This window comes from Agelaius phoeniceus, chromosome 19 (genome assembly GCF_051311805.1).
Source record: "Agelaius phoeniceus isolate bAgePho1 chromosome 19, bAgePho1.hap1, whole genome shotgun sequence".
NCBI lineage: Eukaryota > Metazoa > Chordata > Aves > Passeriformes > Icteridae > Agelaius > Agelaius phoeniceus.
In genome coordinates, this window is record NC_135283.1 from 13,554,055 (window position 1) to 13,571,291 (window position 17,237).

The following is a 17,237-nucleotide window of genomic DNA, read 5'->3' on the forward strand; positions in this document are numbered from 1 at the left end:
CGCTGCTGTGGGCATCTCTTTTGCTGGCAGGGGAGGTGGGGGAAGCCAAAAGCCATCTTCCTGCAGGGTTTTCCCTGCTCCGTCTTTGTTCCGCGGCAGCTCTGGGCCGATGGCGCTGAGCTACGCAGCTACAACGTAACCAGGTTTAAAGCTTTGTCCCTGAGCCGGCGGGCCCCGGTGCGGTGACCGGGCCCGAGCAGCGCCCGCCGCTGCTGGCGGGGCGGGGCCGCCGCTTCTCCGCGCCCGCGGCGGAGCCGAGCCGGCCCCGGGCGAGCGGCGGGGGCGGAGCCGGCGGGACCTGCCCGGTGCTCGACTCGGCTCGGCCCTGCCCGGTGCTCGGCTCGGTGCTTGACTCGGCTCGGCTCGGCTCGGCTCGGCTCGGGCCGCCCCACCCCGCGGGCGGTCACTGCGGCGCAGTCGCGGCGCCGCCATCGCGGGCAGATGCAGGCGATCAAGTGTGTGGTGGTGGGCGACGGGTGAGTGCGGGAGGGGCCGCGCCCCGGCCCCGCAGCTCCGCACCGGGCGGGCCCGGCGGCGCCGAGGGGACGAGGGAGGGAGGGCTGGCCCGGGGCAGCGCCCGGCAGAGCCGCTCCGCCGGCGGGAGGCCCCGCGCCGGGCGGCGAGGCTCGCTCCGGCCTGGCTCCGCCGGGGCCTGGCTCGGGTGGGGCCGGCGGGAGAGGGGCTGCCGGCGAGTCCCGGCGGGAGCGGGGGGCCTTGCGGCGGCCCCGCAACCCTGCCCTGCTCCTGTCGTAGTTCGTGAACTTGGGGGCTGCCTGGGTAGCAAACACAGGTTCCTCCTGGGTTTTACGTTTGTCTCCTTGTTTCGGCGTTTTGGGTGCCGGTATTTTGCTATTTTTCATTGTACCTGCTTGATTCCTGACAGAGTCCTCCGAAAATCTTGATGCTCGCAGGTCTCGTATGTCCTATTGTTGATTGTTCCGAGGTGAAATGCATTACTCTTTCTAGTTTCACCATGTGCTCCTTGTCACCCTTTTTGCTTTTTTTGTTAAGGCTCTTCCTAAATGCCTTCTTTTTTGGGAACACATCTGCCTGGAAGATGCAGGCATGCACTAGATTTATACTGCTTTGTAACTTTCCTAGTTCGTCCTGCATATTTTTCCTCACAATTCCAGTTTACTTTTCTGATCACCTCAGCAAGAACAGAGCTGAGGTACTCAGACCTAACTGTGAACTGGTCTTAGGCAGGGACTAGACTTACCCTTTCTCGTGCATGCCATCCCCTCAAATACACATTTGTGGTGAGGCCTTCCAGGTTCCAGCCTGTGAGGGCTAAAAGGGAGTAGGAGAAAGTACAGCCTTATTGCAGAGGGGAGAGTGACTGGGAGCTCAGGATGTTGCAAATGGAGTTCAACTGAAGGTTTGCTGTCCTGTGTTTTGCCTTAAAAGTAAATCAGTAGTGCAGACTGAAAGAAACACATAGATACACAGGTTTTTGTGAATTACAAGTGTCCCTGTTTGGTGGGAAACTGAAGTCACACTTCAGGAGGAAAGTTGGACCAGTCAGCCTAGTGGTTCATGACAAAACTTCTTTCTTCTCAGACCGAGGGGACCTAATCCAAAGGAAAAGTTATAATAGTGGTTTGTTCTCCCTGTGCTTTCTGTCATGCTGGTGTGTGCAGGGGACTGTCAACTCTCTTCCTCTCTTCTGACACCCTCTCTTACATCAGTCTGGCTGCAGAATTGGGTAGGGGATACCCATTTCTGCTAGCTATTCAGCTTCACCCAGGCACCTCAAAGCCAGCTTTCCCTGGCACTGGCACTCACAGTCTTTTTCTGGAAGGTTGTCTGCAGTTCACAGCTTTCTCCATGATACAAAGGTAGCTCACACTGCTGGTTCTCCTCTGTTCCTACAGTGAAACTTAGGAAATCTGCAGAGCTGGTTAAAGGCTGTGTGCTCACTCTTTTGCTGGCCTGGCCCTTGCCAGCTGCCACTGCTGGGCTGACCAATCTCACCAACCTTCAACCAAGCAAAGTCCTGAGCTGGTATTTTTATCCTTTTTCACTAATCTTTTCCAAACTGCCTGCAGTCAATTTTAAAGTCCATTTTTGTTTATGGATACTTACTTTTTCTCCTTTGTATTTATTTATTCCTGTATCTGAGGAGCTTGCAGATCTGCATTGTTGCATGTTTTTAACCTCACTGTTTATCCATTTTGCTGAATTACTGTGTATCTGTTGAGCCCTCTTGGTTCATGAAACCAGTATTATTTTGACTGATGTTTTGTTGAATGGGTAGGGAAAAGGAGTGGTAGAGAGCAGGGTTAGGAAGCAATCAGGCAAGGTGCACCTTTTGAGTTCAGGCCATGTCTGTGACAACTGGGGGATTCCAGCCTGCAACAGGTTTGTTTTCCTCATATGGTAGCTTTTTACCTACTATGTGTTTTCAGTGTGGGAAGGGTGAGTTTTACTGCCTTAGTGCTCCATGTTGTACCCTTCTTTATGCTTGTCACTCTTACCCTCTGCAGAGCTGTAGGGAAGACCTGCTTGCTGATCAGTTACACCACAAATGCCTTTCCTGGAGAATACATTCCCACCGTGTAAGTAACGCCTTGGGCTTCAGTTGCTTTTTGATCTCTATGCTTGTGTGTGTAGAAGTTTGGTTTGTGTGTGAGGAGGTGGCTGTTGCAAATCAGACTGTGAACTTGACAGGTAAGGATGATGCTGTGGCTGTGTGTGTGAGGAAGGCAGATTGTCCCCACTGGAACTGTGCTGCAGTATCCTTTCCTGATTCACTGCCCCTTTGAATTCTGTATAAAGATGTGAAGGTCACCACAAAATTGTCACTGATGGGGACTCCTCATTGGCAGGTTTGATAATTATTCTGCCAATGTGATGGTAGATGGAAAGCCAGTGAACCTGGGCCTCTGGGACACAGCAGGGCAAGAAGACTATGACCGACTGCGGCCGCTTTCCTATCCACAGACGGTGAGTGCTGAGCTTGGACTGCCTTGGGACTGCTCCCTCTCAGGGACAGGGAGGCTCCCAAGGACAGGCATGCTTCTTTCCCTGGAGGAAGGTCTGAGTTCCTGCAGCTACACCCATAATTCTGGTTGTTTAAGAAGCATCACAGCTGATTTTCTCCTAAGACATTGTCCTGTTCTAGTCTCTTCTTTGTAATGACCTTTGAAGAGTTACGGGTACCCCAGGGAGGCTCAAGTAGAAGGAATGCTGTAAGGCTGCTGTGCAGCCTAGCCAGTTCCATATTCCTGTTCTCTCTCAGCAGGGCAGATCCCCGTTGGGCTGCCCTAGGAGTGTTTCTGGGTGTAGCAGTTCCTAAGCAGCTGTGCTGCTGGTGAAGCCCTTAGTGCTGTTAAGATGTTTGAGGCCTCAGGCTCTTAACATGCAGAGCCCAGCGCTGTGAAAGAAGATGTAATCATACACACTCATGGTCCATTTCTTCCCTCTCTGAATTAGTTTAACACCCTTAATGGGGAAGAATTTCTTAAGGCCACAGCAGCCCTTGCTTGTGGGTTGAGGTTGTCCTTTGTCAGGCTCCCTCTGCAGCCTCCCTTCACTCTAGCTGCTTCTGTCTGCACAGCTGACCCTCTTCTTTCTGCACAGGATGTTTTCTTGATCTGCTTCTCCCTTGTGAGTCCAGCCTCCTTTGAGAATGTCCGAGCTAAGGTAAAGTATTCTCCTCCTGGGTAAAACAGTAGAAGGGAAGAAGCAGTGACATTCCCTGCCCTACCCAGCACCACACCTACAAGCCCAAAACTTCAAGCAGTAATGTTTTGGTGAGGGAAAATCATAGTCTGCAGGTTTTAAGTGGAGCCTGCTTTTTATTAATGATTTCTTTGGCTAAGTTATTACCTTTCTGAATCTGTGTTTTAAGATAAGGGATGTCTTAGAAGCTAACATGCAGTTAAGGAAAGCACTGTGCACAGTGTTGGCTGGCAGTGTCTGTCAGGATTCTGTGTCTTGGTGCCTTCATTATTACATCTGCACCAGTCTCTTTTTGCAGAGCAGATCAGAACTGTAGGAGCAGTTCCTGTTCAGGTGTTGCCACCATGTCAGTAGTGAACCTCTTCATTCCCAATAGTAGAAATGCATCCTTGTGGTTATGGCCACTCATAGAACTACTTTTCTCATCATACCTCTCTGTTTCAGTGGTACCCCGAGGTCCGACACCATTGCCCAAATACGCCTATTATCCTGGTGGGCACCAAGCTGGACTTGAGGGATGATAAGGACACCATTGAAAGGTTACGTGATAAGAAACTGGCCCCCATCACCTATCCCCAAGGCTTGGCCATGGCTCGGGAGATCGGTGAGTCTCGTGAGCAGGCAGTGAGTGGGTGAGCAACAGTGCGTGGTGGTGGAACTGGAGTGGTTGAGCTGCAGCTCTCTTTCCCCAGGGTCAGTAAAGTACCTCGAATGCTCTGCCCTGACGCAGCGGGGCTTGAAGACGGTGTTTGATGAAGCCATCCGGGCTGTGCTCTGCCCACCGCCCGTGAAGAAGCCTGGCAAAAAGTGTACCATGTTTTGAGGGCTGTGGCCTTGGTCTTGGCTCAGCATGCTGTCATCCTCTGACAGATTGCATATTAAGCTGGGTGTTTCTGAAGGGGGCTGGGATGTGTAGGGCCCTTCATCATGTACGAAGTCAGTGTTTTTTAAATGTCTCTTTGATTTAACGTCAGTGTTGATGTGAAGGGGCAGTGGGGACAGGAGACCAGCTGGGGACTATACAGCCCCCAGGGGAGGTACAGCGGGGAAGGCAAGGTAGCTCCTTCAGGCAACAAGCTGTTTTGGCTCTCCTGAACTCCAAGTGGAAAGGGCTGAGACATCCATCCTGTTCTGGAAACACCTGTTTTCAACCTGCAGGTGAAACAGGTGGTGAACATCCTGGTGGGAGTGGGGAGGGAGCTGATTTCAATGGTGCTGAAAGACAGGAGTGGCTGGGAGGATGGCAGGGTCTCCTTGCCCAGCCTGCTGTGGCTAACAGTTAACAAACTGGTGCTCTAGCAGAATGTTTCTAAGACTGTTAAAGAAATCATAACCAGCCCTGGAAGGGGTCAAAGTAAATGAGAAGCTGAAAAATGAATCATTAGGTGCTTTATTGGGTACTAGCCAAACTCTGTGAGTGAAACAGCTCTGTGCAATCAATGCATTTGCCTTTTTGTGTGTGCACACCCTAGGACAGCATGGTGCTGCTCCCCCCCATTAGTCTTTAGCAGGGCCTCCCCCCAAAATCCAGTCTCTGCAGAGCAGGGCTGGGGTTGTTGCCTCTATTTTGTTTTTTTTTCTACTAAAGACAACAAAGGAAGCAGTGAGGAGTCTGCTAACTTCTTTCCCTTCCCACTGAAAATGCAGACAGACTCTGGATTTGGATGGAACAGGGAGAGCTTCTGAAGGGTTGTGGGGGAGGGGAACAGGGTTGGAAGAGAGGTCCAATTTCTAATCATCATGTAGAGTGACAAGATAAAACCTTATTTGGTGCAATAAACATTCTCCATGAAGGTGTATGTGAGCTTTATTATATAGCAGCCTTGCAAAGCTGATTTTCTGCCTCACTTCTAATAGTCTTCAGCCCTGCTGCCCCTTCAGCAAGAAGTGAGTCATTGTTTCCTATCCAGTTTACATCTAGGCAGTATTCCTATGAAAATTGAGGCCAGGTGTGAAATGCAGGTGTCATCTTAGGAGACAAGAAAGCCCCCATCAATCATCAGTGAGCTGCCAGTTGTCATAGCACTCTTGTCACTCAGCAGGAAGAGAATGCTGTTCACCACATCATCCACCTCTGCAATCAAACACAGAGAACATTTGATGCCCACCTAAAGTGTATCAGAAAAAGAAGCACTTAAAAAGGTCTGCCTTTGACATCTACAGGTAATTAGAGCTGGAAAATGTTTCTGCCTTCTGCCAAACTGTGCTTGGTTAAGTGTCTGGGACAGTGTGGCTGAGAGCTGGACATCAAAGTGTCCTTGTGATCAAATGGTGCTTAGGTGACAGCAAACACCCTGTCAGGTTTATGAACAATAGAGCAAGTTCATTTCACTTGTCCCAGGATGAGGAGGCTGTCGAAAAAGCGAGAGGAGGGTTGATTCTCACCCTGTCCTGATCAAATACTGCAGGAATTCAGCCAAAAGACATTCAGCAGAGCTGTCACTTTGCCCAAAAATCAGCAACTTCTGGCTGTGGTGTCAGTGAGAAGGCAGGCTGGGAGACCATTGCCTGGGGACAAACATACATCACTGACCTGCAAACTTTCCCAGGGGAATCCGATTAATCATGGCAGCAGATTTCTGAGGGTCACTCCAGTTAATTCTCCCCATGTCAGTCATAACCACGGTGGGGTTCACAGTGTTCACCCTAATCTGGGAGCAGGAACAACAAACAATCTCAGCCAGCTGCTGTGCTTGTACTCAGGTTCAGCTTTCACACTTTTCTCTCACAGACTCCTACCTTGTGGGGTCCCAGTTCCATTGCCATTACTTTGCTCAGCATATCCAGAGCACTTTTTGTGGAACCTTTACGAGAAGGGAAGAAGAGGAGATGTTTAACTGCACAGCACCTGGTCTGGAGGTGCTATGGAACTGCTGCCCAGAACTGGCAGCTTGCTGACTGTGGGTGTCCAGCTGGTCAAAGCTGAGAGGGGCACTGCTAAAGCTGCACACGCTTACAGTAAACAGCATGATCCCTCAGTGCACGCTTCGATGCCTGGCTGGAGACATTCACAATGGCCCCTGGCACGCCTTGTGCAATCATCTGCCGAGCAACTATCTGGGAGGGAAAGGAGAAAAAATAAAATAATGCCAGAATCCTAACAAGAGAAATCATTATTTCACTCCATAGGAATCTTGCTGGGCTATTATGGTAGACCAAAGAACAAAAACATCTGGAGGAACCAAGCCCTCACTGCCTCCTGCTTACAAGAGAGTCAAAGCAAGAGTGTGAAGGGACTGTACATGTAGTTTCTTGGATTGACTTTGGACTGCAGTCCTTTCAGGCCCCACAGTGGACACATACCCCTCTATGTACAACAGTTTAATCACTGCTATTCATGGAGGCAGCTGCAGTGACAGTTCTTCCTCACCTGGGAAACATGAAGCACAGCCCCAAAATTCACATCAAGAGACCTACAAATAAATCAAATTTAAGTTACCAAGTGGTTGTAGCCCAGCCCAGGGAGCTGTTTTGGGAGGCAGCAGAGGACAAGTGCTGCTGCTCTGTTGGAAACACTGGTGATACTCCAGGACATGGACAGAGATGCCAAGTTGTCAGGAGAGCCAGAATGGTCAGGTGGGATCTCAGCAATGAACCAGAACTATCCATTGGCTGCAAGCCTGTCAGTGTGTGAGGAGGTGCATGCATGCATCAGGTGCATTTTGTACAGGACTCTGCTCTTCTGCAGTGTAATGGAATTCCTCTGTCAAAGTTTAAACAGAGCCCTGGGCTTCAGCCAGGGCAGATGACTCTTAGGTCAAGCAAACCCTTCACACAGATTTACAAAGCAAAACTTGCTGGAAGGTGGGTAGAGGCAGCATTTCTTCTGTTTGCCACATCAGAAGATTCCTTAGGCTTCCACCTGCCAGTTCTGCAAAATGATCTTAGTAGAATCCATACATTTGACGTTCTAGTCACAAATCTATATTGTAGATTCTCAACAACCATTTTTAACACAGGGACACAGCATGACTCATTTTCTCAGAAGGATGTGGTCAAGATAGCCTGTATCCTAAAGTGTACTCACAACAAAACTATGGACCTTTTCAGAGAATAAAGAAGTCGTGTTATTGTAGTTAACAAATTTAATTTCCCACCCTGACCATTTTTTGCTTCCTTACCTGGCTTTGTTGTCTCTATTTCTGAATTGTCTTAGCAACAACTGCCTTTCAATTTAACCAAGCTGGAACTAGACTGGAAGCTCTGAGCCTGATGAGCAGAAAGGCACTCTCCTGCCATGCCAGCGGGATGGCAGGTGCACCCACCGTTCTGGAGGTGACACTGCAGGTTCTGGCTACTTAGAAATGGATGTAAGAGCCAGTGCTTTGTTTCCTTTTGCTGTTTAAGGGGTGAAAGGTGATGATGTAAAGAATGAAAAGACAGTAAAGAAAAAGAACATACGCAGTAACAGTCCACCACTGGGCATTGCTAAAAGTGTGTATGTCAGCCTGTCCAGTGTGTCTATACACCAGCTGCTGACTTTGTTCTTTCCAGCTGCTTCCCCTCTAGTGCCACCCTTTTCTGGAAAGCTCTGCCGCCGTTTTTGACGTTCAGAGCTTGGTGAGACCTCGGCGGGCATCGGCCCCAGAGCTCCCCGTGGAGCTGCGGTGCCGTGCGGGCCGGGCCCGGGAACTCACCGCTGCAGGGCCGAGCGCGTCACCTGCAGGAACGGCTGCAGCTCCGCCACGGCCGCGTTGTTCACCAGCAGCTCGAACGGCCCCGCCGCGCCCAGCGCCGCCTCCACAGCCTCCCAGTCCGCCAGGTCCACGCACAGGGTCTCGATGCCCGGGCACTGCGGCGAGGGCGGCCGCGGTGGGCGGGGGTCGGTGCGGGGTTACGGGGGCGGGAGGGGGCAGGAGGAGGGGGCCGGTACCGGTACCTCCCGCGCCAGGCTCTCCAGGTCCGCCGCCGTTCGGCTCAGCGCGGTCACGCGGGCCCCGGCCCTGCCCAGAGCCACGGCCACGGCGCGGCCGATCCCTGCGGGGACACGGTGTCAGACCGGCCCGGCCACGGCCACGGCGCGGCCGATCCCTGCGGGGACACGGTGTCAGACCGGCCCGGCCCGACCCCCGCCCCAGCCCTCCGCCCGCGGGCACCTTTGCCGGCCCCGGTCACCAAGGCCCGGCGGCCGCGGAAGCTGAGCTGCTGCTCCATGTCTCGGCCGGACTGTGGCCGGGGCGGGCCCGGGGCCGGGGCGGGCCGGGAGCGGGGCGGGCCCAGCCGCCCGGGCCGTCTTTCCCCGCCTCCGCCGAGGGAGCGCAGCACGAAGCTGGCTCCGGGCTCATCCAACGAGACCGGCAGAAGTGAAGGTTCGTGGCTCTTACTCGTGATTGAAGTATCATTTTAGCGACCACAGAAAACCAGGCTTTTTAGAGTCTGATGAAAAAATCCTGCAGCTCTACCCCCTCGAAGTTGCTGCTGAAGATGACAAAATCCTTATTATCTCAATTCTTTGATCGTACTGTTAAGAAGCAGCTGCAAGGATTCTTCTCATCCACCTCTGTTCTCCACATCCCAGTCATTGAGCTTACTTGTTTTTTGGCCCTTGGCATCACATAAGCCTGACAGGAGGGCATAGTTTTCTGAATTAGTGGGTTTATGTTCCATTTTTGATACAGAGCATATGTGAAGAAATATGACAAAACACAGCCTTTGACATATTTAAATATTTATTTTATAGAATCACTTTATGTATGAAAAAGTAGTTTGATAAAAAAGCTGCATCCTGATAGACCCACACAGCTTAATGCATTCTCAACACAAGAAACCTTGGAACAAGCCTGAACACACTGAAGTTTCCTGTTGCCCTGCAGGAGAACATGGTCCTTTTTAAGTTCCATAAACACCCTCCCAGCTTTGAGGGCACTTGCCTCTTTGGCATACCTAGTGTGACCAGTGACCAGTGTGAAACTTCTACCGTTTAGTTTTCCTGCCATGAATATAAAGCGTTGTGGTTTTTTAAACTGCAGTTTGCCACAATTGCTGCCCAGTCCTTGCTTGGTCTCTGTTGTCTTACAAAAGGGTGCTTCCAGTGGAAGGGGAAGAAGATTTCCAAGAGGAGAGTTCAGAAGCAGTGCTTGAAGACAAAATCACCTCAAGAGATCATGAAGTTTCACAGCTTTCTGCTACAGGACTTTAAAACCATATTAAAAAATATATGGATACCAGGAATCTCCAGAACTATTAATGACAAAATAATTAAACCACAGGATGCCTCAATTCTAGATAGCAGAAGATCTAATAAAGAGGTAGAACCTACTATGCCACAAATCCTCCTCTGTTTTCTGTGACAGGCACACCTGTAACACTGACAGCCCATTATGGAACAGCCAGTGTGCTAGCTGGGCTTTGATCCAGCTCCCTGCAGCTTTCTCATTTCCATACCTCATGTGTACCTTAGTACACATGATAGAAAGGAGAAATACAAGAATGAGCTGCAGGACTGTACTAAGTAGCCGTCAGCTTGCTTGTTCCTCAGTAGAACTACCTAAATTCATGCAAAGAGGACAATGTACTGAGGTAAACACTGAAAGGTTTGTTAAAATGCAGGGAACATGGTATATTTGAGGAGGCTGACCCCTGTGCTAAGTGGCACACTTTAATACACTACAGGCATTTGCCAGGAAGTTAAATAACTAGGTGAACCCCACAGTACAGCTGAGTGCAGCCACTTAGAAACCTGAAACCTCTGCTAGATCCACAATCAAGCCAATAATCACAGCTCCAGATCATACAATAGCATTCTATGATTCTTCCCTTAATTTGGCCTCAAACTCTAGCACTAAACCAGCAAGCATTTTTTATAAGAGTAAACAGTGATTTTGCAAAGGAATATTTTTGTAGTGTATTCTTCAGGTCAGGCAGGGTTTGCGCATGACCGAAGTCTGGGCCAACAAAAAAGTAAACATATGGAGCCCCATTCCTTCCACTTTAAAAATTAAGTTTGCTTTCTTTAAAAAGCAGCAGCAGATGATACTGCTAGAGCACTGAACTTCTGCTTGTAAATGTGCAATCCCCTTTTAGTGACTGCATGAACTACTTGTTGAATTATTAAGGAGTAAAAACAAGCACTGATCTTGGCTTTATGGTAATTAAAAGATTATCTGAAGAAGCTGGAGTAACCATGGTCATACAATTAAAAGTCCTCAAATGATACCATCAAAACTCTCCTTGGTGCATTGCAGCTATCTAGCATTTCTCCCCTCGCACACTGCTTCAGAAACAGGGCGTGTTTTGCCAGCACAAGCTTCCCCAGCTCATGTGACCAACTACCAGCCAAGTGGGAGGAACAATTACCATCTTGTCAGGCAAATATTTTTTCAATATCAAATATCAAGGGAATAGATCATAATCATCAACCATTGCAATTCAGTTGGCATGCGAGCCAGGTCTGACAATTACCTCCACAGGAGGTACACATGGATGAAAGGGGAGAATGTACATTGTAAGCAACTCATCTAGTCTTGAGTAAGCTTACCCTCACACAGGGTTTTCTCATGACAAAGGCTTTCAGCCTTGTTTACCCTAGTGATTCCAGGATTTCTGTATTCTAGCCAGCTGCAGTTTTAATCTGTCAGGCCACAGAAGCTCTTAAATAATTCTGCTCCCAAGAAAGATGAGTGAAAACTTCCCCTCTCTTGTCACCATGGGGACTACAGTCTGCTCTAGCACTCCAGCTTCAACACAGTGGCTTCTAATAACCCCTAAGGGTAGTAAAAACACTGTCACTCCCAGTACTGCATTTGCCTCAGATGTGCCCAAGCACAGGTTCACATGACATCAAATGAAAGTATAAAGTGACTCATACACACAGGACTGTGGTCATCTTATGAAGAGCCACTAGACAAAAGAACAAAGATTCTTCTTGGAATGTCCCAGGCTGCAGCTGAACAAACCATACCTTATTGCTTTTCTAAACAGAGTCTGTCTACCTCCTTTGTAGATACCCCTGGCTGTCTCCCAGAAGAAGAATAAAACCACCAAAAAACCCCGCAACTCCTGCCTTATGCAAACTAGCTAAGACACAGGTGTCAGTGGCTCATCAAGAATTATGACATCTTCTTAGCAGGGCACCAGATAGTGTCAGGGTAAAGCAGACAATGGACAGATTTAAATCTATATTAAAAAAAAAAGAAGAAAAGACAGCATTAGATTGGAATTCTCCATACATGGAACATACTAGCATTGAATGTGCAGCAGGCTGATGGAGCAGGGGGTGCGTCTACCTGCTTTGGCACAGTAACGAGCTGACACGACAAAATAAACCCTTTAGTGGGTCTGATAATCTTACAGATGACTAACATGAACAAGGTAGGAAGATCTTGTTTTGGAAGAGGACACTAACCTAGTTGGATCTTGCTGAAGGCCAAACACTCCTCCCACGCTAACGACATTGTGTTTGTTCTCAGGGTCACCGTAACTCAGGGTTACCTGTAAAAATAAGGAAGTATTCAAAACTTGTAACACTAATGCAGAAAACCAGAGTGGAGTAGCAGGGTTATTAATGAGGTACCAAGAAAGACTCCAAAGATGCTGTCTAATCTGAACATGGATGACATTTGGAGGACAGTGATTAGCTCTGACGTAAGCAACGCTGGCACTGAAGGACACTAAGGGCAATGTGGGAGAATGCACAGAGGATCTGAAAGGTGCATTGCCCTGAAGGACAAGATGACTTTCAACTGTAAGCTTTGTAAGGACATGAATTCTGCTACTGTTTGTACCTTCGCTAAATAACATGTTCATCCTTACCAGACATTGCCTGAAGTCTGCAATAGCAATATTTTAGCACAGGGGGAAAATATAAATATTTGCATATTAAGTAGCATGAAAAGGATTGTCATGTTTCAAATCTGAAACAAAGTTTAGATCTTTGGAACCCCAGGTCCTTCCACACAAGCACTGCATTAAGAATTTTTCATGTGTCAGGTGCAAGAAGACTTGTATTTTTTTTGTAATTGTACATTTCCTGGTTTTTGGGTTAGCTGTCTTCGTCTCATGGAACCTATGATGACCAGTGAAACAATGGCCAGTTGTTGGACTGCTGCTACAGTCAAATTCACTAACATAAAGGGGGGGTGACATCACGGTGGAATTTGGCCCCAAGCACACATTTCTACTGCCTAATACAATTGCCAGAAAAATATAACTACCCGGCATGCAGGGGAAAACCACACTCCTGTTTACTCATGGTGCCAAGCACTGTGATGCAGGCAACACTGCTGGATGGCCTTGTGGCTCCATCTGCTGCCAGGGAGGTAAAATGTAGCCCAGCAACTAAAAAGCAAATTGATTTTTCAGAAGCAATTTTAAGTTTCATGAGATTCATACAAATTGTTCTTTAAAATTATTAACATTTAATTATGTCAAATACTTATATAGCTGCCTTTCTGAACATGAATTAAGACTACAACTTTGTTAGGCAAAACCAGGAACACTATTTAGCAAACTTCCACACTTTCTGCTACAGCTACACGCATAAAATCAGGGTTTAGGAGGAGATGGGGTACACCCTACCTAGGCTTCATGTAGCAGAATGTGTCCCCAAAGGAGGGGACAGCTACATGACCTAGTTGGCTAGAGTGAAACAGTGCTTTTCACCAAAATGAAGGAATTGAGCAGGTCACAGCTCTGAGTGAGTCTGTAGATATCCTTCTTTGCTGAAGAGTGCTAAGTCTACATAGTCTGTTCTTTCTGATCAGACTGAGGTGTAACTGTAAGAACAGGACATGAAGCATAGCTCTACCTGCTGCAGCACAGACTCCCCTTGCAGTCTCTGCAGATTTTCCAGGTGGGAGTGGAACAATGGGCTGTGCAGCAGCTTTACCTCCAGCAGCCCTTCGATGATGTAGCCAATGGTGCAGTCGTCAGGAAGACGTACTCTTTCTGCAGTACTAATGAAATTGCCCAGGCTGTGACAGAGAGCATAGGAGACAAGCCAAAATGTGTTTTAAAACCTCCCAGACATGTATTGATGGAGCTCAGCTAGGGACAATGCTTACCTGGCCCAGGGACTCATCTTCAGGGCAAGACCTCGGCTGATACAGAACCCAGCTCCGCCTGTGGCAAACCAGAATTTCACCGTTGTCTTCTGAAGAGCAAAAAGAAAAAACACACAGCAGTTACTGACAATCAGCTTTTTGCATTTGGCTGGGCAGGGAACTCAAGGTTCTACTTGATATCACATATTACATCTGAGTCAGAACAAGCCTACAGATGAATCCCTATTTGTTTAGGCTGCTGAAAGCAGCTAGCTGTTCTCTCAAATGAAACTATCTTGAAACAGACAGCATGTGAACCATCAAATTAGCATAAGGGAGGTAGCCCACATGAAATGGATAGTCCCACTTCCACACAATTACATCTGTCCTCTATTCATTTTAACCAAGGGTCATAGCCAGCTCAGTGTTACGGAGGATGTCAAAGGTGGTCCATATATATATTGGCTCTATGTCCAAGGAGACTATTTTGTTGTGCAGTCTTCCCTAACAAGCTGCTTTATAACTTTTTATGATGTTCTGGCCAGTGGATTGATATATCTTTAAACAGACTTGCCAGTGCAGGTGACCTGGTTAGGATTTTCTCCTTAGCACATGTATCTTGTGGTTGAGATATGTTTGCTTTCGGTTCTTGGAAACCTATAACCACTTTATATTGCAAATGCTTTATCTATCCAGAAAGCTTCTGTCACCCACGTGAAGTTGGTTCAAGATTATGACAATGTGTGTGATACTGCACTCAAAACAAATTAAAAACCCCTTGAACTCCCACCCAAACTCCCAAGTCCTAAAATAAGGAACATTGCCCCCACCGCCACTAAAGGAAAAGTAAAAGTCAAGGTGGGGAGGCCCTACTAAGCTCAGTGTGAGGGAGATCAGCATGCACGAGTAAAGGAACAGAAACAGCCAGCCATCCAGGAGAAAACCTCCATTGTGCATATGTATGCACACAACATCAGGCTGAAGGTGCATGTAACCCAGCATCCTGCCTCTGAAAATGACCATCATCAGGTTCATTTCTTGCAGATTAAAGCACTTGGGTTTATAGGGAAATCCTATGAATTGTCAAGGTTTTAAAGGCTTAGAAGATTGAAATGTCTCTCAGACAAACTGAAAAAGTTTGCTTACTGATCCATCACTTTGGACATGGTCAGCTGCTTCGATGGGATGGTCCAGGCTCGGTCGCCCCACATACACGTCCTGGCTGTGTGAGAAGGCAGACAGGAGATGCAGAAGAGTCCGAGGGTTCACATAGTTGTCATCATCCACATGGCAAAACCATCTTCAAACAAAACAAACCAAGAAGTTATAGGGACAAAGAAATGAGTTATAAGTTTACAACTGAGTCATAGTCTTTCAGGCTTGGAGCAGAAAGTATTTCTTATTATCCCAAATTACAGAATAGGGAAGATGAAAGCACCCACAGATGCTAAGTCTGCAAAGAGGCTGAAATTAATAACTTCCTTAGATTATAATCCTTTCCACCTTTCAGATGATGCTTGTTTATAAACACTGTTTCATGCTGTGCTCCCTTTCCTGCACTCATCCCTACATTTTAGCTAATACTACATTCCTTACTGGAACAGAGGTGGTTACTCAAGTTTCCTGTAAGCACAGAACTGGAAGAAACAAAGTCAATCGGAACAATGTGTTTCACTTACTTTTGCCCAGATTCCAGGAATTTATCATATTCCACAGACATCTTGCAGCAGAGAGCTTGTCGGGTATGGACAGCAGAACAGTTGGTGTTGATCATATGATCCCCTAGAAGAATAAAGATCAGCCCTTTCAGGTCTGAGGAGCATGTGTAGTCAAAAAAAAGACTATAAAAAAAGTGCACATTTGGCACTAATACTATACATCTGAGGTGCACATGGTGCACACATGGAGAAGAAGCTGCAGGACAGGCAGGGCTCACAGGTTACCCATCTGGTATGTATATCTGTAAGTTGCAGAGTCATGAAACTGTGTGACTGCATTAAAACAAGCAAGGGTATATAAGCAGTGTCATGAGATGTGTGTGAAAGAAATACCTACTATGACTTTGAACCACATAAATTTAAGTTTACTAACAAGAAGAAAAGGGGTGCAAAAGTGAACCCAGTATTCTGGAAGTTCCAGGCATCTTGTCCAGGTGGCAATTAGAGAGAAGTTTTCTCTGTTTTCTCCATCTTAACTTCCCTAGTTGCTTGTACAGCATGAAATAAGGAGTTCTATAGAGAATATGAAAGAAACAAAACTCAGTTATAATAGACAGCATGCACCTCTGCTGCTACACAGCTCACCTGCTTTCAGGCGTAGCTCCCGATCCTCCCAGTCCGTGAATATAAATGTCTGTGGAAGACAAAAACCGTGTGTCCACATTTAAGAACCTTCAGATTCTAATTTTAAATTTGCTCAGTTTCAGTTAGAATTCAGAATGTTTTGTCTCTCTTGGTAGTTTGTTTCACAGTAGGCACTGGAAAGGGGGAAGGGAATGGGGGTGCAGAGACCCCCCAGCAACTTCAACCCCTGCCTTAGTTGTTACATTTTTTCATTACAAACCAGAATAATGTCATTTTAATAAAGCAGGCTGCATTTTACCCTCCTTGTCTCATGGTACAGACAACAGATTTCCAGACAGAAAGGATTTTGGTCTTTTTTTGGTACTACCTCCTCTCTCTGGCTAGGAATCATCCACAGCTGCCAAGCAGGTAAAGAAGAAAAAATAGAAGTCAGGGTGGGAAGTGGGAGGTGTTTAACACAGTCTTCTTCCAATGGCTGGAAAAAATCCCATTAATATACTTGAACAGACCAAAATTCTGAAACAAGGGAACAAACTTTATGTTCTAGAGAAAACCTTAAGTACTTAGTCCAAAATATCGGCTTAGATGCATCATCACCAGGAATATTTCACTATCATGAAAGCACTTTCTGCAGTCATACAAAAATCAGCAAACTATGTCTGCTTGGAAACTGGCCTAATCAGCAACGAACTCTTTTGGAAGTATGTTCACACCAAGCGTTTATATAAAACGACTTTCCACAGTCTTACAAAGAAAGCCTTTTTTAACATAAGGGAGAAAAACTCGGTGGGAGCGCACTAGCTGTCCTGGAAGCGCAGGGCCGGAGCTGCCGGCTGCCCCTGCACGCTGGCGAAGTCTCTCACCTGTCCTCTCGCCTGGGAGATCCAGGTTTGGAGGAGCAAGTCCAGCCGGCTCCTATGGTATTTCCTCGTGGTCTTCACGGCAATGAAGATGTCCTTCAGCTCCAGGCTCTCCCTGGCCGCGCTGCCGGCAGTCCCGAGGCGGCCCCTCCGCGCAAGCTGCGAGCTCCCCGCGAGCCCGCCGGCCCCGGGCCCGCCGCCCGGCGCTCCGGCAGAGCCGGCGGGGCCCGCGCGGTGCGGCGGGGCCGCGCTGGGCCCGGCGGGGCACGGCGGGCGGGGCGCGGCGGGGCGCGGCCCCCGCGGCAGCAGCAGCAGCAGGAGCGCGGCGGCTCCCAGCGACAGCAGAACCCCGGCCCTGCGCAGCCCCAGGCAAGGACCGCTCATGCTGCAGCCCCGCGGGCCCCCGCCGC

General features: G+C 48.2%; 3 protein-coding genes across 4 annotated transcripts; 1 reads left to right on the plus strand and 2 right to left on the minus strand.

Moving 5' to 3' along the window:
• Positions 1–171: 171 nt before the first annotated feature.
• On the plus strand, positions 172–8,088 carry RAC3 (Rac family small GTPase 3). Of its 2 annotated transcripts, none has more exons than XM_054644827.2 (6): positions 172–476; positions 2,487–2,558; positions 2,829–2,946; positions 3,583–3,645; positions 4,129–4,288; positions 6,814–8,088. In XM_054644827.2, the coding sequence occupies exons 1-6, from the start codon at positions 442–444 to the stop codon at positions 6,930–6,932; spliced, it is 567 nt and encodes a 188-aa protein (XP_054500802.1). In that variant the 5' UTR covers positions 172–441; the 3' UTR covers positions 6,933–8,088. The 2 variants fall into 2 exon arrangements, with proteins under 2 accessions (XP_054500802.1, XP_054500801.1); XM_054644826.2 differs by lacking the exon at positions 6,814–8,088 and adding an exon at positions 4,377–5,481 and having other exon boundaries at positions 213–476.
• DCXR (dicarbonyl and L-xylulose reductase) lies at positions 5,474–8,923 on the minus strand. The gene is made up of 8 exons (XM_054644829.2): positions 8,781–8,923; positions 8,564–8,661; positions 8,322–8,476; positions 7,055–7,097; positions 6,642–6,741; positions 6,424–6,488; positions 6,218–6,335; positions 5,474–5,758 (listed from the first exon to the last, which is right to left on the minus strand). Exons 1-8 carry the CDS (start codon positions 8,836–8,838, stop codon positions 5,655–5,657), a joined length of 741 nt encoding a protein of 246 aa, XP_054500804.1. The 5' UTR covers positions 8,839–8,923; the 3' UTR covers positions 5,474–5,654.
• A 412-nt stretch (positions 8,924–9,335) lies between these two features.
• RFNG (RFNG O-fucosylpeptide 3-beta-N-acetylglucosaminyltransferase) lies at positions 9,336–17,235 on the minus strand. The gene is made up of 8 exons (XM_054644825.2): positions 16,831–17,235; positions 15,968–16,016; positions 15,344–15,446; positions 14,811–14,964; positions 13,686–13,774; positions 13,430–13,595; positions 12,029–12,114; positions 9,336–11,799 (listed from the first exon to the last, which is right to left on the minus strand). Exons 1-8 carry the CDS (start codon positions 17,209–17,211, stop codon positions 11,733–11,735), a joined length of 1,095 nt encoding a protein of 364 aa, XP_054500800.1. The 5' UTR covers positions 17,212–17,235; the 3' UTR covers positions 9,336–11,732.
• Positions 17,236–17,237: the final 2 nt, after the last annotated feature.